Below are 27,463 nucleotides of genomic sequence, written 5' to 3' on the forward strand. Positions count from 1 at the left end.
TATTTTTTAGTATATAATGAAAAAAGTACAGTAAATTAAAAAAAAAAACAGTTTCCCTAAGTTATGTTTATAAAACATCTATTCTTACCCATATTTTTGGTAAAACATAAAAAACGGGGTCACGTCGGGTAAATAGACACCAAACATGTCAAGCCATAAAATTGCGTGCGCCAGCAAAATCGCAAAAAAACTACCACACTGAAAATTGACCATAGGCGACGCTTAAAACGATTTACCGCTCATCAGTTTAGTGTTATCAGTAATTAATGGCCCTAGAATTATTGCTCTCACTATGACGTTCGCGGTTATATGTAACATGTGCGGCACAATAGGCGCAATCGTTGTTTTCGCACGTAGGTGTATCCGACGCATATCTGCATGTGGGGGCGGAGGACTTTAAAAAAAATAAAAAATTTAATTTTTTTATGCTTTTTTTTTTTTAATTATTCTTTCATTTTTGTATTACTTTTTTTTCTTTTACACAACTTTATTGCTATCACATTGGGGGCTAAGAATCCCCCTATGTGATAGCCAATTTACATGACAGATCCTCTTTTATGAAGACACCAGGGGTCTTTAAGACCCCTAATGTCACGTAGAGACCCCCAGAGAAGCTGATGAAGCAGAGATCTGCTGTAGCTGGAGAGTGACACTGAATGCCGGAAGTGATGTATTATACATCACTTCCTGCATTCGGGGACTGAGAGGAGATCAAAGGGAGGTCGTGTATTGAGCACCCTTTGATCTCATGTCACAGAGCCGTGACGGTTCCGGCCACATCGGGCACAGCGGATCTTGGGACCAGCAAAGGTAGTGACAGCTGCTCGTAATACAAGCGATCGGGCGTCTCGAGACGCTTGATCGCTTGAATGTAAAGCTCCCGGCTGACCGTGTAATTACAACAGCTGGCCGGGAAGCTGTTTGTCAGGCTCAGCCGTCTTTTTCGTCACAGACGAGTGGATTTTTCAAGCCCTGCTTATAGATAATTGCCGGTTTTGTATTCTTTACATACCTTATTTCTCTTTTCTTCCCCTGTCTTCTGACAGAGGCCATGTTAAATAAGGGCAGGTTACTAGCTCTCCTTTTACTTCCTTGAACTCTGGCACATGTGACTAGTACATGTGACCATGGACATAATCTCCGGGGAGGAAAATGCCTTTCCCTGAGATCTCATGAGATTACTGATGAGATTTCGCAGGAATGCTCTGCTGATGTAACCTTCCCAGGATTTTGGTTATGTTGACTCAATTGTATCATGTAGTTGTGCAGATTTGCCATGCATACCCTCTTACTGCAGACCTTCAATTTCTCCTCATCATGAGAGGATGTATATGACCAATTCTGACCCAATCATTTGCTTGTCCTGTCAGAAGTTAGAATTTGGCTGACCAGGCAAAGCTTCTCCATTTTTGGATCATTCAGTTTTGATTCTCACTGTAACGTTTTTTTTTGTTTCCTTTTTGGATGACAGACCTGTAATCTAGTGTGACCCTTTGTTGTTGTAGCCAGCCAGTCTTTTCAGGATTCCAGGTGTTGTGCAATAAAACTGTTTTGCAAACACACTATAAGGAGTAGAGTTATGGGTTTCTGTCATCAATGCACATCTTTAAAACATTCATGAGATAAAGAGTGTTTATTTCAAGAGTTATGGGTTTCTGTCATCAATGCACATCTTTAAAACATTCATGAGATACACTCCAGTAAGAACTTGAAATTAAACTTTGAAATTCCCATAGTAAGCACAGCCTACCTGATTTGGCCTTTACTTTTTTTTATCCGGACATTACTTTATTACACCATGCTACCTCGTTGCCGTAATCTGGTTTACAATGCAGGAGATACAATACTGTATACACCTGCTATATGTCCCTTGCTATCTCTCTGTATGAATACAAAGAATTTGTTCACAGTGTTCCAAGCCTAAAATGGTGTTTGAATGGTTAATACATGGAGTAGAGATCGAGAACATGGCAATGCACAAGTTTTAGGAAACTGACCCTCCCACTGAACATGGGAGGAAATGTTGGCTGCAATGGATTTAACTGTTAACAAAATTAGCTCATACTTGTTAATGTTTGACTGCTTCTTTACAGATCTTACTGCCAGTTGTACTATTGAGAAAGTAACACTGTTATCTTGTATTCAGACTCTTATCAGGCTGCCTCCTTATATCTCCCAGTGTGATGAAGTCCTGCAGTTTTTTGAGGCTAGATTGGAAGACTTCAACACACCCAAAGAGTAAGTAGTATCCAGTAAAACAATGCAACTGTGTGGTGTAGCTATGAGAACAAATTATCTAAATACTAAAGAACCACAAAACCTAAAATGTAAGACAGTAAAAGAATAGGGCTCTTAGAACCCAGGTAGATCTGTTTTTAGTCAATGTTCAGCCTTCACTTCTGTGGGGAACAATTACCAATGTACTTGCAGCATGGGATTGTGCTGGATCATACCTCATCATGCAAAATCTTCATGGTGTTAAGTCCCTCCATTCAGTGAGATGTACTTCACCTGTGGCCCACAATATATATTCGTTATAGGGTATGTTCAACCTTGTGTGGTAAGCTTTTTGGGCACAGCCTCTGGTTTCATCCAGTCTCTAAAGACTCTCTTTGTTTGTAAACCTTTTTTTGCTGAAGCAGATCTGCATTTGTTTAGCCTAACGTTGTAAGCTGTCCCTTGGAGAATTGCCAGGCTAACCTGGAATGTAACCTTCAGGCACTGGGCTTTGTATTATTAAGCTTTTAAGCTGGGTGCTGTTAGTTAGCCACAGGCTGCTGTTATGGTCCAGAGCAGTGGCACAGCCTCTGGTTTGACCCAGTCTCTGAAGACTCGCTTTGTGAATAAAGCCTTCAGGGCTGATGGAGATCGGCATTTCCTCAGCCTATCTTTGGAAGCTGTACCTACATGGCGCTGAACTGGAAAGTTGTGGGTCTACCCCGGAAAATGACCTTCAGTCATTGGGCCCTCCATTGTTGCTCTTGTTAGACCTATGTGTGTTATTTAGCTGCAGAGCACTCTACAAGGTCCAGAGCTGTGGCACAGCCTCTTGTGTGACCTGATCACTGATGAGTTGCATAGTGAGGTCAGTCAAGCTGAAGCACCTTAGCAGGAGCTATCTTACTGTTGTGCAGGTGCTCATTTTACATTTTCTGCTAAGAGCTGGTTTCACGGTGGTAAGGCTGAAGCACTTGAGCACTGATGTCATCCATTAGGTGTAGCCTTGCATGTCCGCTTGCCACACTTTCTCCCACCATTCAACCTAGAGGTAGCGCCAGCCCACTTCTGCTCCTAAAGGATCAAGTAGATCTCTGGTTTTAGATTAGGGAAGATTAGAGAATAGGGGAGGGTTAGAACCTCCGTCAAGTTTTAATTTTTTTCTGTGTACCTGCTAGTAGATGCACCCTCTACATGTCCTAGTGATCACTGTAACCGGGACTGAAAGTGAGAGAAAACCCAACATTTTTATTTGTCACTTGGACAGGAATAGTGGGACAGGAATACCCTTCACTTGTAAAGTTTCTTCTTACTTCTTGCCATCTCTCGGACAAGAAGTGAAGGGTAACCTCCCCAAGAGGGCCTAAGCGCCCCCCCCCCAAAAAAAGAAGAGTTTTTAACCCTTCACTACTCTATGCAAAACGAAAAATAAGTTTTATATTATGCAACCAGAACAAGAACCTGGGTATTTACAGTATACAAACCTAAGTAATTGACTGTCCGGACATGCAGCCAACTTTCCAACCGGTCAGTATTGAGCACTGTACCATATATTAGAGCTGATATTCTCTATTCCTCACTTAGTGACCAATTTGCTTAACGACCTAGTCATAAGAACGGAGCAGTTGTTAAGTGGGGAGTATCTGTATAATGGAGACTTCCAGAACTGTACCAGATAACATTAAGAAAAAAATGGTCAGGGAAAAAGAGAATGAATAATATAATAAAAGGGAAAAAACGTGTTTGGGAGCCAGATAAGAAGTGTGATGGCTATCAGTGTAAATGTATAGGTAGAAGGATAGGTCATCCAAGCCATGATTCATTTATGTTTCTGGTTTTCCTGAAAATATATCTGTGATTGAGTATCAGAGCACTTTCACAGATGCAGTATAGATGATGAAGTAAGCATTATGGATTTTAATAGGGGTGCACCGATGCCGATACAGAGTGTTTGGGCGAGTACTCGTATGCGCCCAAATGCTCCGATACCTTCCCCCAACACCGGACCCACCTGTGGTGCCGTAGGGGAACATGGAGTCTGCTTCCCAGGCAATCAGGAAGCCGGGTGGCGATTAATCCGCCTGCCGCCTTCCTGATTGGCAGGGAAGCCAGCTCCATGCTGATTGGCTGGGAAGCCGGCCAATCCGCAACGAGCCGGCCGAATAGCCAGCTCAATGCTGATTGGCTGGGAAGCTGGGAATTCTCTCTTGAATAGGTGGTCTGAGATGGGGCTGGTGCTATTAATCATTAAGGCCCATTTAAACCAGATGCATTGGCATCCGTTTTTCAAAGGATGTGACCGCAAGGAAATCAGGAAATGAATGAGTGTGAATGGGAGCAATTCACACTGCTGCGCTGCTATGCACTGGGAAAAAATGTAGCACATGCTCTACATTTTTTTAACGCAACATATGCCAACGCATGTCATCACAATGCAAGCAAAAAAAAAGTGAAAAGTTTGGCCTCATAGGATGTTACTTAAAATAAATATCATCCCCCCCCCCGAAAAAAAAAGGAATGCCATGTCAAAGAACTCTGCAAATGCAACTCAAAGCAGCTTCGTTGACTGACGTTTATCACGCCAATTCCAGTGTGAATGCACCCTTAGTGTGTGTGTATTTATGGAGATCTGAAGAAATGCTTTATTTCAACATTCATTACTTTGTCCTTATTCTCTAAGAACATTCTAAGAAATGCTAAATTTCTTATGACACTTAGAAGGAATTCAAGCAGCCTTATTGCACAACTCATGTTTTCATCAGCGTTTTGTGATCACATCTTCTATCAAGAGAAGGAAAACATCCATTGTGAATAACAACTCAGGAGGACAAAACAAGTCTAAAATGAACGCGTGCTGTCAACCTTTGGGTGGGTGGCAGCTGGCACGTAGTCTGATTACAATGGGAAATATAGCATTGCGACGGCACTGAGCTAGAAGGGGTTTTTTGTTAACCATCTTTATACTGCACAAGTATTCATTAAGAAGAGACCCACACATGTTTGTCTATCACATATGTAAGCAAAATTGTCTCCCAGTTGGTGAAGGAATAGCTGTTAGTGTATCTTTTGTAGGGAGTTGTAATGCAGTTCCCTTTTTAAAGTGATGAGGCCAAAATATTTCTAAGCTATTTGAAATGCTGATTTAAATCACTTACAATGGATGCTGCTCCTTGATGTTTAAAAGTTTTAGTTTCCTCTAGAATCATCTGCTCCCCTAAGCATTGGGCCTGATAATCCTGTTTTAGGGCGGCTCCTCTCCCTTGCAGGGTCCTATAGAGCAACCCTTGTGTTTGCTCGTAAACTATGTCTCCACAAACACAGCGAGACAAGACCATCCCCTCCCCCATGCTCCTCCCTCCTTACTTCACCAAGCTAGCAGATGGACAGCTTCTGGAGACTGTGCTGTTTGTACTGGACATGAAGCTCAGGGAAGCCAACCTGAGAGAGTTGTAACTGTTTGGAACAACAATGATGATTGTAAGTGCTTGGTCAAAAATGTAAAGAAATACTCTGCTGGGCAATGTACATTTGTTTGCTCTGGATTCATTAGTGAAAACATGTTTTAGAGTTTAATACTACTTTAAAGTGAATCTGTATTTTCTTTAAATCATTGTTTTGAAATGTAGTAAAATGTTAGGCTAAACTTGTCTTATTCATGGTTTTTTCAAATCTTTTCATTGTATTTTGTGTACAGAATTGAATGTATTTCCTCTAGTAGCTGCTTAACAGAGAATGATTTCCACTAAAGAATGCATTCCACTTTAAAGGAGAACTATGGGGTTAAGGCTTTTCCCCATAGTTCTCCTTAGGGTAACGGGAGGACACAAACTAGCGTCCTCCCGTCCCCCTAGGCTCAGTATACCGCGAGCTGTAGCTCGCGGTATACTTATGTCTGGATCCGCCCAGCTGCGTGACTGACAGCTGGCTCTGCCTATCTAGAGGCAGAGCCAGCTGTACCCTCCCCCGTCCGTTCCGCCAGTCAGCGCTATCAGAGGGGGGAATCCCGCCCCTCCCCTGCCACGGCAGAGAGCCGTGACAGGATCAAGAGGTGAGCGAACGCCGGTATGTGGTCGCTCACCTTCCGATCTACTGAGCCAATCTGTGACAGTCTCATTGTCACAGGTCGGCTAGAACTATGAGGTGAGTGCTTTTCCCCTTTTAATAGCCAAAATGAGATGGCAACTACATTATGTTTGTTACATATTCCTATTCTTATAGTATAAGTTTAAAACAAAATAAAATGTGCTGCTTACTTTACATGCTAAAATCATAGTTGTCTTTCCCCTGCTATGTAATGTTAATCAGGGGGCTGAGGAGTTTACCATACTTAAAGTGATATTAAAGCCTAACTTTTTTTTTAAATTTCTCCTTTAAGGAGACTCTCCTTTGCTGGAGGCTGTTGCTTTTATTCCTCAAAAGTGACTAAGTCCTCGTTTTCTAGTGGCTCCCCACAGCGCACTTCCCCCCGCCCCTGTGCCACCATCGTTCTAATGGAGGCACCTGTGCGCGTTCGTCCCTGCTCGTTTCTGCAGTGGCTGTGTGCGTCCATAGACATAGGCAGCCCTGTTGCAGGCCACGTTGCTTCTCTCTGACCAACACTTTGATAGCATAAGGAGCCTACGGCTCCTCTGCCATCATCAACCCGGAAGTTCGGGGAACGGAGGATCTCTTCAGACCCGCAGCGGGGACCGGCAGCTGATAGGTAAGTCTGGGGGGGACTGGGGTTAAAAAAAGGTGCTGGGCCATTTCTACACTAATGCAGAGAATGCATTAAGGTAAAAAATGCCCAGACCTTAATGCTACTTTAACCCTGTTTGTACTAGGCTGGCAGATTTATATATGGGTTGCAGCTGTCCATACAGAGGGTTGGATGGTACATTTTATGGTAATGCACCATCTCTCACTTTGTCCCTTATCACCACATTACCATATATTCTAACAAGTAGAAATGATAATACTTTAATGTTCTATGTATAGACCTGCTTCAAAGAGCCTAACAGAAAGGTAAGAAATACAGTATGTGTGTTCAGAGGGAGTATGGCCAGATGGTGAAATGGAAAGCAGTAGACTGATAAGATAATTTTTTTGTCTTTCTGTCACTCTACTTTTTCCTCTCAATCAGCATGTCCCCTGTTAGCACATGAGCTAAATTGCTCCCTATACTGTTTCTTCCTTCCCTAATCTGAGCTCTGCTGTACAATGGATAGTTAGTACAGGGCTCAACAAGTCCCAGGTGCCAGGTCGCCAATGCGACCAGAAATTGTGTCCTGGTGCCTGGGCATTTATCAGCCTGGTCCCTGCACATCCGTTTCTGCCACTGCAAAAGCTTTGCCCATTCTCCTCACTGCAGACTCAGACTGTCAGCAGTTTCACCTTACAGGCTGTAATCAGCTGCAGCGGTCCGTGTCAGAGGGGACAGATGGCCGATTACAACCTGTAATCGGCCATCTGTCAATCTGGCAGCAATAGCCAGCCTGCTATTGCCTCTTTCAAATTGTGGTAGCCAATAGCAGGCTGGCTATTGCACCTGCCCAATGCCTGCTGTCAATCAGCAGAGGAGGACCTGAAGGAGAGCTTTCTCCTTTAGGTCCCTCCTCAGCTGATTGACAGCAGGCAGTGGGCGGGTGCTGTAGCCAGCCTGCTATTAAAATGGCTACAGTTCCCCTAGCCCTTGACATTATTTTTATTGTAATAGAAATATGCAATATTTAAGAAATACACAAATGAATTTGAATTTTTAAAGTATGCTGTTGAACTCTTTTCTGCCAATTCTGCAAAATAAAGCTACTTTCAAACAGCTGACATACACACATAAAATCCATGCAAGGGAACGGAACTGTTTTACCTGCCAAATGCTTTGTATTGTATATTCAGTAAGAAACACGGGACAGATGAAACAGCATAACTGGGTTATGCTGTTGCTTACAGAGATTGGACACTGGCAGACAAAGCTGGGTCCCCGAACACTTCCAACTCATGTTTTGCTCTTGCAAACTCATTTCTTTTTACTTCCGTCTATTTTGTCAAGATCGTTTTTCTTCAAGATTCTACAGATGCTGCAGAGCTAGAAGTGCTAATTTTGCAGCTTTCTGGATCAGCTGATCCTTTGCATAACCACGGAGGCTGTACCCGGACCCTGCTGGGAGGAAGAAGCAGGGCTAGCCTGTAATGTGCGCTGCGGGCAATGGGTTCTGATGGGGCACTCTCCTGGACACTTGGTGTGATGTGTAAGATAGCTGCATTACTTTTTTCACACACCTGTGCAGAACTGTGCAATAGTGCGTTCTAAACATGCGGGATCTGCTACTGTGTGAACAGGCATTAAGGGGACATAACAGTTCAGTGGCTCAAAAAGTTAGTTCCACTTGACTGATTTGAGGCAGTTAGTCACTAATTAAAAAAAGAAAAAAAGTATTGTCAGCTTTAAAATGATGTCCCTTGGCATTAGGCTGTGCAGTCATGTTGCCTAGAGCCATAGGCAGGGGTGTAACTAAAAACCTCAGGGCCCCGGTGCAAGAAACCTTTAAGGCCCCCCCCCAAAAAAAGAAAAAAACAACATGATTTTGATACTTTTTTTAATAGTATGGCTACAAATCCCACCAATAGAGTTTTATATGCCAGTATAGCTCTTATCCATCCTGGTCAAGCAAAACATACAAGACATAGGAGACAACTGACAATGTCTGCATTTTTCCTGTTGTAGAATGAGCAACATACAAAATCACTTGTTATTATTTAAAGCTTACCTCTTTAAATAAGCTGTTGATCCTCTCTTTTGGTCTTATTGATTAAACTCTGAGACTCAATCGCAACCTGATTCTTAATGGCATGGCTCGGCTCCAGGCTGCAGTGTCAACTCCTGCACTCTCTGGCTCCACTGACCACGCTGCCTCGCCCCGCCAGCTCCCTCGCCTCGTTGTCTGCTGGGAATTGGAGTTCCCTGACCGGCCAGTGGCCACACCCCCCCTTCTTCACCGTCCCTCTGAACCACGGTCCACTGTCCGCAAGTGTCAAAAACACAGCGGGCGGCGGGCAACATGAGACAGCGGCGGGATCTCTTCTATCTCTCTGGCCCCCCCCCCGAACTGGCAGAACACCAGGGCCCGGTCGCAGATGCGACCGCTGCGACCCTGGTACTTCCGCCGGTGGCCATAGGGTAGTCCTCTGGTGCTTTAACATTAGTGGAGTCTAAAATGAATGAAGGCTGTGCTAACATTGCACCCACAATGCAAAGCTGCTGCAAGCCATGTAACCTAATAGGCTGGGTTCAGTTCATAAGGTACCAGATACAACCACTGATAACAAAAAAAAAGGGAGCTGCAATACACATGCCCAGCATAGTTTGGGCTCTGTACATGAGCTTGCTTTTGACATCACCTTGAGATGTTTTGTGATCATCCTGAATTCATTGACCGGTGCATTTGACCTGCAGTTGAACTACATTTGACTTGCCTCAAGTTGCTTTTCTAATCCAGAGACTTAACACCACAGGCACCAGCACGAATACCTGTGTGGGAAAGGTAACCTGATGCACTCTGAAGGAAGCTCACGCTGGTCTGGGGTGACCACAATAACTGCAATGAGAAGCAAAAAGAGCTCCTCCATCGTGTAAAAACGCTTTAATAAAACGCTATAAAGAGAGTGAACATACTCACAAAAGAATTGGATCAGCAAACACAGACACTGAAATCATGGAATTTCGGCACAGCCGACAAGCTGCGAAAACTTCTTGGTTGATGTGTTTCAGAGGACACGCCTCCTTCCTCAGAACCAATGGTTTACTCCAATTCTTTTGTGAGTATGTTTTTAGCTCACTTTATATCATTTTATTAAAGCGTTTTTACACGATGGAGGTGCTCTTTTTGCTTCTCATTTCATCTTGCTTTTCTAATCCCTTAGACTTGTATTTAGAGAAAAGCAGCTCTGACATGAACAAAATTTGGTCAACACAGGCCCTTTGTTATGCAGGTCTTATGGTTGCGTTCAATATTTAGTATTTGCCAGCACATAGAATTACAATGCTACTCCTGGCTTCTCCCTGCCAGGAGAGCAATTTTAGGTAGGACAGAACTATGTCTGGGTTTGTCATTCTCAGTCTTTAAGGCTCAAAAATTACCACATATCCAATAATTACATCTTTATTCAGTTGGAATATACACTCAACAACCACTATACTAGATACCACTAGTAGTCAAGCAGTAAGTTTTATAGGGCCACATACATAAAGGATTGTGGAATGTTTGTTGGTGCCAGATGTGGCACCTAGGAAACTGCTTACCTCTTGGAATGTTTCTTGCATTACAATCTCTGGAGTTTACAGACAAGTTGGAAAAACAAAAAAATACCAAGGAGCAACAGTTCTGTCATTGAGAACACTTTGTTTATGAGAGAGATCTGACGATAATGACCAGACCTGTTCAGACTTGCAGGAAATCCACATCTGTTGGAATAATTCCTTTTTACAACAGTGGTGCACAGATGAGTGTCTTTAAAAGCACAATGCATCAAGCAAGGTTACCACTTTGCAGTTCAAACACACACCTGGGTCTTGTCACTGTACAGTGCAGCACACGTTCTACATCTGTGCTTTGTTGTCTTTCTGCACTGCATTCATTGCCAGTCTCGGAAGGTAGCCTTTTTGTTGGCGGTCACTTTGGTTCATCGGGTTTCGGAGTTTGCTGCTCTATCGTGCAAATCCCCATTTTTGGTTTCATATAGGGACAAGGTTGTGCTCCGGCCCCGACTGTCTTTGGTATTTTCCGAATTTCACCTCAATGAGGAAATCTTTCTTCCCTCTCTTTGTCCAATGCCAGTTCATTCCAAAGAAAGGGCTCTACATTATCGGGATGTAATTCAAGCACTTCAGATTTATTTGGACTCCAAGGCATCGTTCTGTAAGACAGATTCTCTTTTTGTTGTCACAGATGATGCTAGGAAGGGTCAGGCCACTTCTTCCGCTAACATTTAGAGGTGGATTAAGAGTACAATTGCTCAGGCATATGTTTTTAGGGAAGCTAGAACCGCCTTTCCCCCGTCACGGCCCATTCCACTGGGGCTGTGGGTGCGCCCAGGCTTTTCCGTACAGTGCTTCTGCCACCTAGATTGGTAAGGCGGCCACATGGTCTTCTGTGCTAAGTTCTATAAGGTTGACGTGTTGGCATCTGCAGATGCAAGTTTTGGGTGCAAGGTTTTGCAGGTGGCCACCTCTCCTGCTTGGGGGACGTCCCAGTGGTTCCAGATCTTCTATCTTTATCCCCACTGTGTCCTTCAATAAATGAAAGAGAAAATAGGATTTTTGTACTCACCGTAAAATCCTTTTCTCTGCGTTCATTGAAGGACACTGTACCCGCCCTCTCTGTATGTGGGAGTGTTCTGTTCCTTTTCTTCTTATTACTAACTGAGGCTACAGTCAGCAGGTAGGGGGGTTAGCCACCAGCAGGGACCACCTCTAGGCTGTTCCTTTTCCTTTTCACCTGGCGTCCTACTCCTGCAGGTGGTGCTATAACCCAGTGGTTCCAGATCTTTGATCTTGGTCCCCACTGTGCCCTTCAATGAACGCAGAGAAAAGGATTTTATAATGAGTACAAAGCTCTTATTTTATTTACCCAGTGAATAAAAGAAGAAATCACAGTTTTTACTGCTGTTGCACTTTTCGCTTTGATTTTTATAAATGGGCATTTAGTCTCAAAATGACTTTAGGTTGAACTTGACATTGTACTAAAGCATTAGAGAAAACACTTTTTCCAATTGTTCATAATAGATCCAAGTTATATACAGTTGTAATCAAAATCAACTCCCATTGCAAATCAGGTTTATAGGCAAAATTAAAAAAATTTCAGTTTTTGCAATGAACAAATCAAACAAAAGCAATTGAAATAGGTCAACACCACTGGCGGAACTACCAGGGTTGCAGCGGTCGTAATTGCAACTGGGCCCTGGCGTTCCGCCTGTTCGGGGGGCCAGAGAACTACATTGCTGTACAATGATTATACACAATGCAGAATAGAACCAACTATGCAGGACTACAAGTCCCATCAATGCATTATATTTTTAAGTAAGTATGCACCAGTCATTGCCAAATATATATACAGATATATTAATCTGACCGTAAAAATTACCACTGAAAGAAGATTGGGGAAGAGAAGAAAAATAAGGTATACAAAGAATAAAAGGCCGGAAATTATATAGAAGTATGTGCTTGTAAATTGTCATTATTAAACATTTCTAAAGGTGTGTTTGTTGTAATTTTAAAGATATGGGTAAAGTTCATCTTTAAGTGGTAGTCCACTCAAAACTTATCATTTCAATTTGGGTAAATATTAATGGGCTGATTTCAACTATCCGTTCACTTTGTTTGGATTTTTGGCTTTTTTGCCACAATACAACCTAGTTGTTAGTGGTTGGTTTCCCTAGTAACTGTAATGCTAAGCCTAAGTAAGGATTCTAAATTTAGCATAGATTTCCACTTTTTCATTAAAATACCCATTAGACTTTGGTTTAAGGCAACTTTCCTCTGAATAAGATGGCAACTTGCATGTTTGATATAGTTTTAGGACAGAAGCCAAGGATGAGCTGAGATGTATCCTCTCAATGCCCTGTTTAACTTGCAGTATGTATGTCTTATTATTGTGAGTGCACTTAAGACTTCATTAGCTAATAGCATTATTTGACATGTTCTATTTTTTAGCCATCCTCTGTTTTCATGGTATATGACCTCTCACTCAGTGTCATCTCTATTCAGTAACTGAGATAATTTATTTCTCACAGAGTTTTAAAGACCTTCCATATATAAAAGAGAGAGGCTAAAACAACTTAACAACACGCAGCTAGAACACTCTGGGATGGTTTGATTGAAAGATCTTTTACTGTTTAAGAATATGTAAAATGCTTTAATGTCTGTAGTCTGGGCACAAGTGCACTTTAAATACTTTTTAAATACATTCCCTTTGTGACTATATTTTTAGAATTAAAAAGAAAAGGATACAGCAGTACCAGGCTTTCTGATTATTAAAAGATTTTAAAGTTAAAGCTCCCTTGGCAGTGGGGCTGCCCCACGCACTGCAAGGGATTAATGCTCATTTAAGTCTAGGGTACCTGGGAAAAGGATACAGTATTTACTTACCAGATCCCTGCTCCTGCTGACTACGAGAACGGCATCTGCAGCCTCTTGTCCCTACGCTCTGGCGCATGGAGACCCGCTGGTGCCAGCAAGGGCAATGCAGGGCCCATAGTCCTGCATTATACTTGAGATCGCCAAGGAACAGTGCACAAGCCAGAGCGTAGGGTAAACAAACAGTGTCAACTGCTGGGGCAAACAGGGATTAGGTAAGTGCTACTACTTCACTCAGGTACCATAGATCTAAACAAGCTTTTAACCCTTGCAGTTTGGAACAGCCTTGCCGCAAGTGGAGTTTTTTTTCCCTTGTGGAGATGGGCTTTACAGTTTTTTTTTTTTTAAAGACTAATAGAATCAAAAAGCCCTCTAACTGAACTAGTGCTTAGCACAGTAAAGCCTTTTTAGAACAGAAGGCATTCACATGTGTCTCATTTCATTACACAATATCACATTTCTTTATCGCATAGCAGGTCAGTGACCAGACCAGAGTCTGTATCTCTCCTTCTAACTGTGTCTGTCTTCATGCTATAAGCAAGTATTTGGCATTTTGCACAGTAGAGTAGGGATGTTATATGGGGCTTTCTGCTGCTGTCTGCACATCAGGGACATTACTATTTAAGCAAGTACAATATGTTGTGGTTTGCTATTGGATTGACAGGCTAACCTATGATCTACTCCACACACCTGAGCATGGGAGACTATACGAACTTTATATATGAATCATTGTGGATGATGATTGTAAGGCACATCTATATACACATTAATTGTCCGGCTCGGGAATGTCTTATGCGCTCCCCCTTATCTCTTGTGAATTTGCCTCCTGATCCAGGACACATGAGCGTTCTCTTCCAGAGATGGCATAGTTGATGGTGTTTAAAGCAACTGATTCCAATAGTATTGATTCTACAATCTAACCTGCCATTACAAAATTACAGCCGCAATCAAGTTACTAGGGGAAACTCTTCTTCCAGCTTGCCTTCAGCATTCATCAGTCAGTTAATTTTTGTCAGCCATTCAAGTTGTACATAATGAAAACATTTGTGGTAATGTGCTGCTAGCAAACCATAGTTTTGTTTCTTATACTGTATATTTGCTGTTAGTTTTATAGTAACTAAGTGACCTTCTCAGACCTCCAGCCATTAACCCTTCCTGCTATTTAGCAAATTGGTTGCTATGAGTACAAATGGTTTCCTAGTTTTCTCCATTTAGTACTACTGTTAGCAGTGTATTATGTGGGATCCTAAGCACAGCAGAAATGGTCCTGCTAAAAGCTCTTGGGCTGCCTGCAATTTCCCTCCTCAGAGTTCTGACACCAACAGCCTGAACTGTTGTCCCCAACTTGAGTCTACACATTTTTCTGATTCTGCCATAATTCTCTCAGGTGTACCCTCCTCTGCCTTTATTCAGGGAGGAGTTCTCCGCAGCCATATTGGATTTTATACCGCTTTGCTTGCAGACTTCTACCGCAAAGGCTGTGAGCTCACTTCCGTGCCTTCTCCACAAGAAGCTTTATTTTACATCCCTGTAGCGGTTGCAGCCTCCGAGACTTCTGCTGCTGATGGCTTAGACGATGAGGAGTCTTATAAATCCCTTTTGGATTAGCTCGCTTCTGAGGAATAGCAGTCAGTTGTCATTTCCCCCAGGCTTACAAATATAATATTTAGAGCTGCAGCTAACGATTATTTTCAAAATCGATTAGTCGAAGTTCCTTACTTAAGGATGTTTTACATAGAGATTGGGAAAAACCTGAAAAAAAACTTGCACTGGTCCAAAACGTTTCTCTGAGCAATACCTGTTTGAGGAGTCCTTTAATTAAAAAAATGGGGCTTTCCTACTGTGGACCCTGTGATATCTCGCAGTATCAAAACACATTGCCTATTGAGGATTCCCAAGTTATGGTGACCCCCAACGGTAAAATTTAGGGATGACGCGGCTGCTGCAGCGGCATCTGGAAGCTTGGTGGGAGAACTGACACTGCTGCGATAGGAGAGGGCTGAGGAGGACTCTCGCCTAGTACAGCAGAAATCACACAGCGACCCACAGGTTGAGAACCACTGCTGTAACCGCAAAATGGCAAACCATATAACACAAGCCGAGGGTGTCAGCTTTTATTATTAATAATAATGATAAAAAAGGGTTTGATATTCTTTTGGAAAAAAGAATTACTATTTTTTATTATCTACATATAAATTCTACATATAAAAATGGGTTGTAATTAATAATTTAAAAAGGTTTGAGTTTTCTTTTGAAAAAAAAATAATAATAGTAATAGTATTTTTATTTCAAAAGAAAACTCAAACTTTTTAAAATTATTATATACAACTCATTTTTATATGTAGATTTTATAGGTAGATGTTCCCCGCACTGGAACAGACTGCACTAGTGTGAACAGAGCTCAGAAATACCATAGGAATAAGTTGGAATGCATTTTAGGTGCGGACAAAAAAAAACGTTCTGGTCTGGATCTGGTCCGGGTATGGTGTGATTGAGGCCTCATCATGGGACGATCTGGCATTCCTGCGGCAAGAAAATAGGGATTTCTGCGGGAGAAATCTCAGGTGTCCCATTCAGATGGTGACAGGCTGCATCTATATGCAGGTTTGGATATCATTGACTGGCACTGGACGCAGGATAGATGTGGCCAGCAACAATTATCTGTCACTGGGTTTAAATCCAGCCAGTCTGGCACCAGCAACCATTCCATGTTGAAAGGCACTGAAAAAACCTTTCTTCACCATTCTGATGCTCGGCTTGAACGTCAGCAGATCATCTTGACCATGTCTACACACCTAAATGCATTGAGTTGCTGCCATGTGATCGACTGATTAGATATTTGTGTAAACCAGCAGTTGAACAGGTGTACCTCATAAAGTGGCCAGTAAGTGTTTACTTTTGTTTGGCTATAGTAGCACTTTAAATGTAAGTTTCAAACTAGGGCTAGTCGACACTGGTAGCCTGTTGACTGGATAAGTAGTAAAAATTATGGCTAAAAGTGGAAGTACTGCCAGAAAATGGTTAGTCCTTGATGTGCGATGTTGGTGAATTGATCTGACTGTATAATAAAATGTGCAATTGCACTTCGCGGGAACCATATATATAAACTCAGAAAAGACAGCCTGGTCCCCAGGATATCCTCCATTGACATGTTAACTCTCTGTAGTTCTTTTACTTAAATTGGTAGTACCCCAAGAACGTCACAGCATTCTTCAGTAAACTCTTGTAGACAGTGAAGACCAGCTGCATTAATCACAGTTTTGTTCCAGTTCATGAGTGGATAAAATGTGCACTCCAGCACAGCATCTGTCATCATTCTGTGTATTTATGCCTTCAGTTTAAGCACTTTCACACATTTTACATAGCCAGGAAAATGCATAGAAATGGATAGACATTTGTGGAGCGTATTAAATATAGGGCGTTTGGCTGCTATTCAGGATTTCCTACTTGATGATCTACACTACTAGGAAAATATTCAGCTCTCTCCAGTGACACAGCTGCAAATCAGGGGAGAACGGTGACCCAGAATGTTTGTTGGGGGGCGGGATGCTTTTCTTTGGTCGTAAATGCCAAGCTTTGTCCATAAAATCTATAGTTCTTTACTGCATAACTGTGGTATACCCAGTTACCACATTTTTATACTGAACTCTAGTAATGCAGCATTTTTAATGCTGCTTGTGAGTACATTAAAACAGATTACAGATAACGAAGTGCAAAAACTACTGATTGTATGCCATCTCTTGATCACTACTCGGTCATACTTTAGTTTAGACTGTTTCACAAACTGCTGATCGCTTAGTGCGCATTCATCTCCCTGCAGAGAGTGAAGACCGTCACTTCTCCCTGTAGGTATTCCCCTCTCCATTCCTCCAGGTCTGATTGGAGGGACAGACGGGAGGGGGTGGTCACAGCTGTCAATCAGGTAGCGGGGTGGATCCAGATAATATTGTCAGGATCCTTCCCGAGTGCAGCGCGGCTCTGCACTGTCAGCATTGAGAGGGCAATGGCCTACTATATGCTGAAATTTGGGTCACAGGCGGACAATTAGTAAATGGCCCAAAAGAGAACTGATGCCACAAAGGTTTGGCCATAGTTCTCTTTTAAAGTAACAAAGTTAATCAACAGTATTGCATGACTGAGCATTTCCCAACAAGTTTTCCTTTTTGGTTCTGTTTTATAGACTTACGTTCAAAGTATTAGCACCTAGCAATCTGTTCCTTTAGGTAGTTTGTGTGTGAGAGATGCTTTTTCTAAAACCTGACCACATATAGAACAGTTTGGTGTCGATATGTTTTTGCCAGTTCTGATAATTGATTTTGTTTCTTTTTCAGAGAGCCCTTTGGAAGAAGAAAACTCGGTAAGACCATTGCTTGGGTTTACTCAGCCTTGTGCAGAACGTTTTGTAGTGGAATGATTTTGCATAAAGAGGATGATTTTATCCTGGGTCCTGCTGCTGTGCCTGCACATTAGTTGGGAAACATATTGAGAAAGCTTTTGTAAACTTTCACATTTTTGTTTGTTTTTGTTCACCTACATTAAAAATCTTTGTACCATATAAATCATTTTGAATGCATTTTACGAAGAAGACAACTTGCAGAATATAATTAACATTTTAGATAAGGCTACTTTAGTTCCCAGATGGAGGAATAAATCTTGGTTACCATTATGGTAATGAAAACCTAGCTCTGTTTCACTCGGCTCGTTATGACACTGGTTTAACCATGTCACCACCCGCCCCTACTTTTATTTCAACTTGCCATGGATCCTAGGGTAGTGACCTTAGGGCAGTGACCTTAGGGCCGGTGAACTTCGACTGTCATTGATGCACCCTGTGCTGGGCCATTCACTGTACTTGTGGATATGCAAGTGCCCTCTTTTGGCACCTTTGCCTTCGGTGCCATGGTTGCTTCTCCTAGCACTGGCAGACATGCCTACTAAAAGTTTAGACATACCCCCTTATTTAGTTTTAACTGGCTGTAATTGGTGAAAGCAGGGCTGGACAAACCCCAGGAGTTGGGTAGCCAGTGCTCCTTAAAAATTACAGCTGGTTCACAACTTTGTAGGTTTTCCGCAGTTCTCAGTGGAGCTGGTGCCTAGAACAGTTCTTCTGGCTACTGGATTGGACAGACTGGATTCTGAAATTCAAATGAATTTGTCCACTCCCCGGGTGAAAGGATCTTTGTGGTATGATTATTGTTACAGGCTGCCAGTGGAATTGATTTGAATTTTTTAAAATCAAAGCTACGTGGGAGTGCACCTTTTTTTAATCTTTATTGTACACAGCAAGCATTAAAGTTTTTTTAATGAGTTAATCTGTAAAGTGTACAGCGTAAATCCAACTAATTATATACAAGGTGTTAAAGATTGGCGTTATCAATCTTTGGGGGCTACAAACAGAGTCAAATAATAACAAGGGTTATAAGTCATATATATATTTCAGGGAACCAATAGAAAGAGCAGGGGGATTTTAATTCTGGCAATTCGGCCCATCAACAGAGTTTTGGTGCCAATAGTCACAGTAAAGTAAACTTTTAATTTTTGGCTATTAGTATATACCTCCATAAGCTTTATTGGGTTGAGGGGCAATAATATTCCCCCATAGCCACTAAGCCCAAGAGTGTGCACTCAACCAAACAGCTCAGAGCGCACCTTTTGGCATTTGTTGAGCTTTATATCTCTTTCCACTGGTCTGTGCTTCATGTGCAATGTTTAGTGCTGCAACTAATAATTATTTTCATAATCGATTAGTTGGCCGATTTTTTTATTTTTTTGATCGGATAAAATAAATACCATATTTTATTTAAAAAAATACACAAATGAAGTGTTAGAAACATAAAGTTTCCTTCAGAATAAAACGTTATGCACATTTTTTTCACTCGCACTGCACTAAAACACATGGCATTGCAGGTGATCACAATGCGGCCAGGAGGTGCATTTGGGATGCCATTGAAATTAATGGCACCACAACGCACACCCCGGAGCAGAATTTTTATAAATATATCATGTTTATATATTATAAAAACTCGCTCATCAGTTTAGAGTTAGGCATGAATATTAGCCCGAGAATTATTGCTCTGATTCCAGTGAAAGCAATGATACCTGACATGTGTAGCACAATCATTGTTTTTACATTAATATACGCGCGTTCGCAGGGTTGGGGGACTTAACATTTTTGGGGGGTATTTTTAATTTCATTTAATTTAACTTTTACATCACAAGCCCCCTATGTGACATTAGGTGATATTAGGGGGTCCAAAAATATCAGGCTGGCTATTGCACCCGCCCTTTGCCTGCTGTCATTCAGCAGGGGAGGGAACTGAAGTAGAAAGTTCTCCTTCAGGTCCTCCTCTGCTGATTGACTGCAGGCAGTGGATGGGTGCAATAGCCAGCCTGCTTTTGGCTATTGCAGTTTAAAAAAACCAATAGCAGGCTGGATATTGCTCCCAGCCACTGAAGGGAGTTTTGACGCCGGCTTTCTACTGCTGGCAGAAGAGGAGGCACAGGGGGAGCAGAGAAGGAATGGGGGGGCACCAGCAGGGTAATGCAGAGGCACAGCAGTCTCTCCTCCCTGCTAGTGCCGGCTGCAGCAGTCTTTGTCCCCTCTGCCGAGAGAGCAGCTGGGGTTGAAAGCGACACAGACCGCTGCAGCCAGCACCAGCGGGAAGGGGAGCGGAGCTACGGCAGCTGCGGATCCAACTGATCAAACAATCAGCTAATCGATTTTAACGAGTAGTTGTTGCAGCCCTAGCAGTGTTTGCATCGTAATACTCATTGATACACATGAACTATGGGACGAAGTCAACCTGAACAAAGCTCTGGATTTTTGGCAACTCAACATGAACCCTTGCAGAAAACCATGGCTTGCTGCCATAGAATACAAAGGACATTTTAATAACCTAAATTAACATTTATTATTATTCGTTACGTTGGGTTTTTGCTACATCAGTCATTCAGATGTTATCTGTGGCAAAAATGTATGTTAGTGCATACTAAAACTACTGTGCATCGATCTTCAGGGAAATAGAACTATAGCACTTCTTGTGATCTGGTGCCCTCTAGCTGTGTCTGAACATAACTACATAGCTATGGAAATTCAATGGCTGGTAACAGATTAAGAATGAATTACCCTTATGAGGTGTTTGTCTGCCTTTTATGTTTCTTTACTGCTTTATAGTATTGTCTTATTTTAGCCAATGAGAGCAGTCATATCTATATTGTTGCGGTAATACAATGTTATGTTAGTATCTGTTTTCATGTTTGTGATGGTCGAATATACTCTTGAATATTTAAGATATGTTTAAAGTATAACTAAAGAGCAATAAAAACCCAACAGAGCTTCTAACTTTCCCAGTCCAAAATGTAAAAAAAAAGGTTTGGCTCCCATTGGTCATATGATTTGCTACCGATGCTACACATGTAAAGAGTTCAATAAAGGTTTTTAATAAATGTAATAACTTTCCGGGGCATTATGCATCTTTAAAAGGTCATGCGCCATATTTTAAAAAGACCTGTTGTAAGTAATGGTAGCTTTACCAAGACAACAGATTCAGGCAGATTGGCAGGCTACTGGCCTCCTAGCAACCAATGATGCATCCCTGGCACCAATCAGCTGCCAGTTGGGAGATTCCCCAGTCGGCAGCTGAATGTAAACAAAGGGCCGGGGATGCTGACTGACATCATTACCTTGTCTGTATTTGGGTAATGATTTCAGCCAGCATCTCCTGCCCCTTTTGTTTTCATACAGCTGTCGGCTGGAGAAATTCCCTGCCGGCAGCTGAATGGGGCTGGGGATGAGTCGGAGTCAATGATGACGACAGTGGGTGGACCCTGATAAGAATTCTGAGGGACTAGTTTCCCCAACACTTCAGCATCCCTTGTGATTGGCAGCAATAGGCTTGCTATTGGTTATGAAATTTGCCCACTGCTTGCTGTCAATCACAAGGAAGGCTGACCTGATGGGGACCTAGTCTCTGAGATCCCTATCATGCTCCGCTGACCCACAGCAAAAGTCCTTGGCCGCAGCATGGCCTGTGTGAAAGGTGTAGTTGCCAGGAGGTGAGCTGAGTAAAGCTAAGCTCACGCCATAGTGTACCTCCACACCACAAAAGATGGTACTTACACCAAATTCATGTACCTGTTTCTAACAGGTACATGAATCTGGCGCAAGCACTGGCATTTGTAGTAGGCACTCTTTATGAAATGCAGGGATTGTTCTTACTGCACTATACTGAAACGTTAACCCTATGGCCTTATTCCACACTGAGGGTGAATACATGTGAAAATGTGTACAAAATGCACAATGGAATCTGTTAGTTAATGGCATTTGCTGTCATCTGTCTTCTTTACACCACATTACTGCTGTTGACTAAAATGACACAGATTTCATCACACAGACAATCAATAGAGATCTCCAGTCTGTGCAGCAAATGGTGCAAACTTGTGACAAATTCACGTAACTGTTGGTAAGGTGTATATGAATCTTTTGCAGAATTGCCCAAGACAGAATTTGGTCTGTGACACAGTATTTACATGTGCAACACATTTACTCCAACTTGGACAAGGTTTTGTTTTTCTCCACTTTTCTTATCACAGATATGGAGGTTTTTCTTATTGAATTTGTCACAACTATTGCACCAGAGTGTAAAAGGGTTGCACGTAACCAGAATTTGTAGCATGGAAATGGCAAAAAAAAAAGTTGCACTAATTTGCTGCAGGACTTTCTAATGCAAATATAATGCCAGAGAAGTGCTGCAAATGGTTTATTGATTCTTCCCCCATTGTGAGCTGTTTTATGTGTTCCAGACCTGCATATGTATTGTATCACAATGAAGATAATCTTTTTTCTTCTTTTCTTTATCACCTCTGGATTTTATGTAAGATCATTCCATCACCTTACCATCTAATTAAAATTGTTCAACTTACATTTACTTATTTGTTTTTTTGATGCAGGTGCAGACTCTACATCAGCTGATCATTTGGTTCTTGACCAGTATGTGGTGGCGGCACCGTATGACAAACAAGAGAGCTCAGAAATCAGCCTTGGAGTTGGACAAGTGGTGGATATCATTGAGAAAAATGAATCTGGTAAAACAGAAGTTTCTTCCTTCCTTTCTTTAAACATTTTAGGTGAAAAGTGGACTTGTTGCCATTTGATGGGGAAGATGCATAATCAAAATGAGATATGGTAAACCAGGTTAAACCTACATCTTACATGTTCCGTATTTGGCAATAGTTTAAAAGGATAAATCAATGGCCGTGAATATAGATATACTTTAACCAGAGGCTTTGAACAAGATAAACCTTGCTCCCCTCTCTAGCAGTGTACATCTCACAGCACTTGGATATGTATACTGTTCAAGAAAAGTATATATATCTAACTGCTGTCGTATGTGTACATATATATATATATATATATATACATTAGGTTTCGGGAGTCTGCATCATGTAGTTGGTTAAATGAAGATTTTTTTGTTGCTCATGGCAAAGCATAAACATGTTACTATTGGTTGGTTTTAGGCTGGTGGTTTGTTAGCACTGCAGATGAGCAGGGCTGGGTACCTGCAACTTGCCTAGAGGCTCAAGATGGGGGACAAGATGACTTCACCATTCAGCCTGGAGAGGGTAAGATGACCCCTTCATTGTTCCATTCCAGCTAATTCATACCACAGAGAAAAAAGTAGAGCATGTAAATGTTAAAGCCAGGAACACATCCATTTCATGCTAATATCTTTAATTAGTTATCGCATATGAACATACCAGTGATTATATATCTTTCACTAAAAAACTAAACAGTCTTTTCCATCACAGCTTTGTATGTTTATATCTATTTCTGTCATGTGTTATACATTTAATTAAGTGTCTTACTACTTCACGTACTGTGTGTGTTTATGTGTTGTATGGTTTGTAATTTGTTTAATAAAAATCCATGATGGTCTACTTTGCAACGGGGACATTGAAGCACAAGTATATATTGTGAGTTGCCGGCTAGTAGGTTTTTTCTTCAGCACACTGGGAAAGCATAAAGTCAAAACCGTTGGATGATAGTGATCATGTTTCTAAACTTTTCTACAAGTAATATCGCTTACTGTAGGTTGCAGTAGCAATATAAATAAATAGTAAAACATTTATATCGGCTGCCTATGAACTACTAGAACCCCCTACAGTCCATATCCCCATGCTTCTAGGCATGTGATAATGAATGAATTTAGTATGTTAGCCATGTTTGTGAGGAGTTTAGCTATTGGTTAGAAAAAAAATAGTCTTAGAACCTGTTTGTGTGTGTAAGACTATGGTATGGGCTTTTTTTAAGCCTGCTTAGGGCATAGACCTGTGTGACTTGTCTACATACTGTTACATTGTTGATATTAGTAGGACTTTTTTAATAGTAAAAAATAGAGGCTTAAGTTGTAGTCAGCACACTGCTCTGTAACTAAAAGCTCTTCCTAATTGATCATTGGGCCCGCAATGCACACAACACTAATCCCAAATGGCATTGCTGCAACCCTCTTATATACGTACCAGTAACATGGAGTGTTTTTGTTTTTCAGTGAGGAAGCAGGTTATTACAAATGTTACATAAGTTCCTCACATCTAGATGTGCTTTAGGCTAACAACTATATATGCACTATATGATCAAAAGTGGCCTTCACAGAGCCTTGTCCTTAAAGAACTGCGAGCAGAAGAAAATGTAACCTTTGCAGTGGGGCTACCCCCGTACTGCAAGGGTTAAGTGCTTATTTGGGTCTAGGGAGCTAAAATACCTGAGTTATACTCACCCGAACCACGATCCCGGCTGACTGTTAGACCATTCCCTGCAGCCTCTCTGCTCTGGTGATGCAATGTCCATTGGTGTTCTAACGACCTAAACACTGTGTGAGGTATGATGACTCATGGGTTCTTTGACTGCCATAGTGAGGGGGAATAGAGGCTTCAAAGAATGGTCTAGCATCCAGCCTGGTCGGAGGTTCGGGTAAATATTTATATGTTACTTTAGACTAGGGAAACACAGATACCGATACTAATATCGGTGCTGATGCCGAGTATTTTGTTGAGTACTCGTGATGCCTTCAGCTACAGCTCGCGGTATACTGAGACGCCGCAGCCAGAACAGATCCCGAAAATTCTGTCTACCTATCTAGAGGCAGAGCCAGCTGTACCCGCCCCCTCCCCCGCCCGTTCCACCAGTCAGTGCTGGAGGATCAGACAGAGGAGGGGGGAATCCCTGCAGGGAGCCGTGAGTGACAGTCACGGCTTTCTGCACGGATAGATCGAGAAGTGAGCGAGCGACGGTATGTGTTCGCTCACTTCCCGATCTACTGAGTCGACCTGTGACAGTCTCATTGTCACAGGTCGGCTCAGGTTATGAGGCTGAGTGAAAATCACTCGCCTCATAGTTCTCCTTTAATTCTGTTGAACATCTTTTAGAAGAAATTGGAATGCTAATTGTGTCAAATCTTCTCATCCCAACTCCATTACCTGATATAACAAATGCACTTTTGGAAAGCTGAGACACAATAGCACAAACTCACTCCAAAATCTTATGGAAGACTTTTAGAGCTTGCATTGGGGCAGCAACTGCCCAAGGTTTAGGAAAGAGATATCGGAAAAGCTCATAAAAGGTTGATGGCATGTGTCCACAAAGTATTGGCTTCCATTATGGCCCACTATCGCAGTGACTGGCAGTATACAGGTGTGATCCTGCAGGATTAAATTTAGGGTGTGACTTATGACCACATGTAAGGATATACTTTATATTCTATTTAATATGTCGTCATTTCACATACATGTTAGAATGTTGTAATACCCACAAACTGGATTCCTAAATGTATCCCATAAAGAGAGGATTGTTGGGGAAAAACATGACATCTCATTTCCTTTTTTGTCACTTCCTACTTTCCAACATGCTCCCAGCCCCATGGCGATACTGGTCCTTGCCTAGGCACGTGGGCCGCCGACGGACTCTTGGGGATTTGTACACCAGTGGATGGGGTCCAGGTGCAGAGAGGCTTGTTTTATTGTCTGTGTTTACTGTTTCTATGTGATGCTGTGTGCATGTGCTCTGACCATTGACGTCTGCATGTCTTGCACGGAATGTTTATCTGCATGCCCGAGGCATGAACCTTATGGTGAACTTAATTCAGTGAGTTATTTGAAATGTGATTTGTTTTGACACACCATTGGTATTTTGGATTGCGGTTTGTAATTTATCTCAAGAAATGTAGTGCAAAGCAAAAGAGATTTGTTCTGCAGCAGCTGCTTGTCCGTTCATCCTGTGTGATTTTATGGAAAAAATAATTGTGTAGTAAAGTGCAGTGGTGAGTATTAAAGAAGAACTCTGTGAAGGACAGCTCTGATCATCATACATTTTAAGCTAAGTAAAAGCTCAGCTTAAAGAGTAACGAGATGTCGGGTTAATAGGTTAAATAAGAACTATGGGCAGTATAAAATGTAACCCTTTCAGTGGGGCTACCCTGGCACTGCAAAGGTTGAATGCTTGTTTTGGTCTAGGGTGTAAAATAAAAAAGATATACTCACCTGAACCGCGGTCTCATCTGGCTGCTTGACCTGTCCCCTCAGCCTCTCTTCTCCTTCGCCCTCGACGCCCTTGCGCCTGATATACTGTATTAGATGTGATGACTCCCTGATCCTTAGACTGCTGGAGCAAAGGGGAGAGAGGCTTCCGGGTACCGGTCCAATAGCCAGTCAGGATTGAGGTTCTCTGAGGGTAGCCCCACTGCAAGGGTTAGTTTGTATTCTGCCCAGAGTTCTTATTTTATTTGTTTACCTGATATCCAGTTACTAAAGCTGAGCGGAGCTTTTACTTGGCTTGATGATTTGACTTTTAGCTAGTTTGCTTGGTTTGAGAACAAAGTCCCTAAGGCCTCTTTCACAGAGGCTGATCAGGAGAGGATCCGTGCACAGATCCTCTCCTGATCAGAGCGGTACAGAGCGGATGTCACTGCTGTGACATCCAGGTCCATACAGTTTTCTCGCCCAGAAAAAACTGCAATTAGGGGACCCCATGTCAGTTTGTGGGGAATCGGATGTAAACAGACATGTGTCCATTTACATCAGATTACCCCCGATCCGGTCCGGCGAACGGATCAATGATCCCTCTGCTTTTATGGTCCTGGCTGGAGGTGGGGGGTAACCAAGTGTAAACAGATGCCTGTCCATTTATCCATTTACACACGGCTGCCCATAGACTTACATTGGGCATCCGATGAGGTCCACCTGAAAAACTGATAGGTGGACCGGCCATGTGAAAGGGGCCTAAATCCGGGTGTTGATTTCTTGCATTATGTTATTGTTGAATTTACAATAAAGGAGTGTAGGAAAAAAGTGAACCCCTTTACATGAATGTTGGTTAGCATTAGACCAAGCAGGATTGCACTATATAACAAATTATGTATATATATGAAAGTATGTATACATATATTTACATCTTTCACTTTTGTTAACAGATGAGAAATACAGTGTAATCTACCCATATATTGCAAGAGATCAAGATGAAATCACGCTGGATAAAGGAGCCATTGTTGAAGTCATCCAGAAGAATTTAGAGGGCTGGTGGAAAATAAGGTAATATTTACAATTCAGAGGAAGTTTACTGTCATACAGTATCATACAGTAAGAGTCCAGAGGAGGGCAACCAAGCTCATAAAGGGGATGGAGGACCTGAGCTATGAGAACAGGCTACTAAATTTAAACATGTTCTCATTGGAAGTAAGGAGATTGAGGGGGGGCATTATTTTCATGTACACAATGTTGACTGCGGATAGCAAAATTAGCAGCAAACTCTTTACAATTAACTCCCTGACAAGGACAAGAGGCCACCACCTAAAATTGGTGGAGAAAAAATTTCACCACAAAGGACGAAGGGGTTTCTTAGTTAGATCAGTCAGGGTCGATTGGACGATTTCCTCAGGGACCGTAATATACAGGGGTACAAGTACTCTTAAGGATGAGAACACACAGGGACCTATACATACGTACACATACATACACTAGGTTGGACTCGATGGACATATGTCTTTATTCAACCTCAAATACTATGTGACTATGTAACAGTATGATAGTTTTTCCCTAGGGCCATGCCACACATGGATTTGTACCAGTAATCAACAACCACAAATC

The 27,463-nt window shown here is 42.0% G+C and overlaps 1 protein-coding gene across 2 annotated transcripts in view; it reads left to right on the top strand.

Moving 5' to 3' along the window:
* The window catches only part of SH3PXD2B (SH3 and PX domains 2B), a 128,829-nt gene that overhangs the window by 91,679 nt on the left and 9,687 nt on the right, over positions 1-27,463 (top strand). The window contains exons 5-10 of one of the 2 annotated variants that reach the window (XM_018563117.1): positions 2,147-2,238; positions 17,659-17,684; positions 22,277-22,411; positions 22,844-22,948; positions 25,238-25,321; positions 26,791-26,908. In XM_018563117.1, coding sequence (XP_018418619.1) covers positions 2,147-2,238; positions 17,659-17,684; positions 22,277-22,411; positions 22,844-22,948; positions 25,238-25,321; positions 26,791-26,908 — 560 coding nt within the window. The remainder of the gene's footprint in view (positions 1-2,146; positions 2,239-17,658; positions 17,685-22,276; positions 22,412-22,843; positions 22,949-25,237; positions 25,322-26,790; positions 26,909-27,463) is intronic. The other variant, XM_018563118.1, reaches the window with a different exon arrangement.

This window comes from Nanorana parkeri, unplaced genomic scaffold, assembly GCF_000935625.1.
Source record: "Nanorana parkeri isolate BGI_ZX_2015 unplaced genomic scaffold, ASM93562v1 scaffold633, whole genome shotgun sequence".
NCBI classification, from domain to species: domain Eukaryota; kingdom Metazoa; phylum Chordata; class Amphibia; order Anura; family Dicroglossidae; genus Nanorana; species Nanorana parkeri.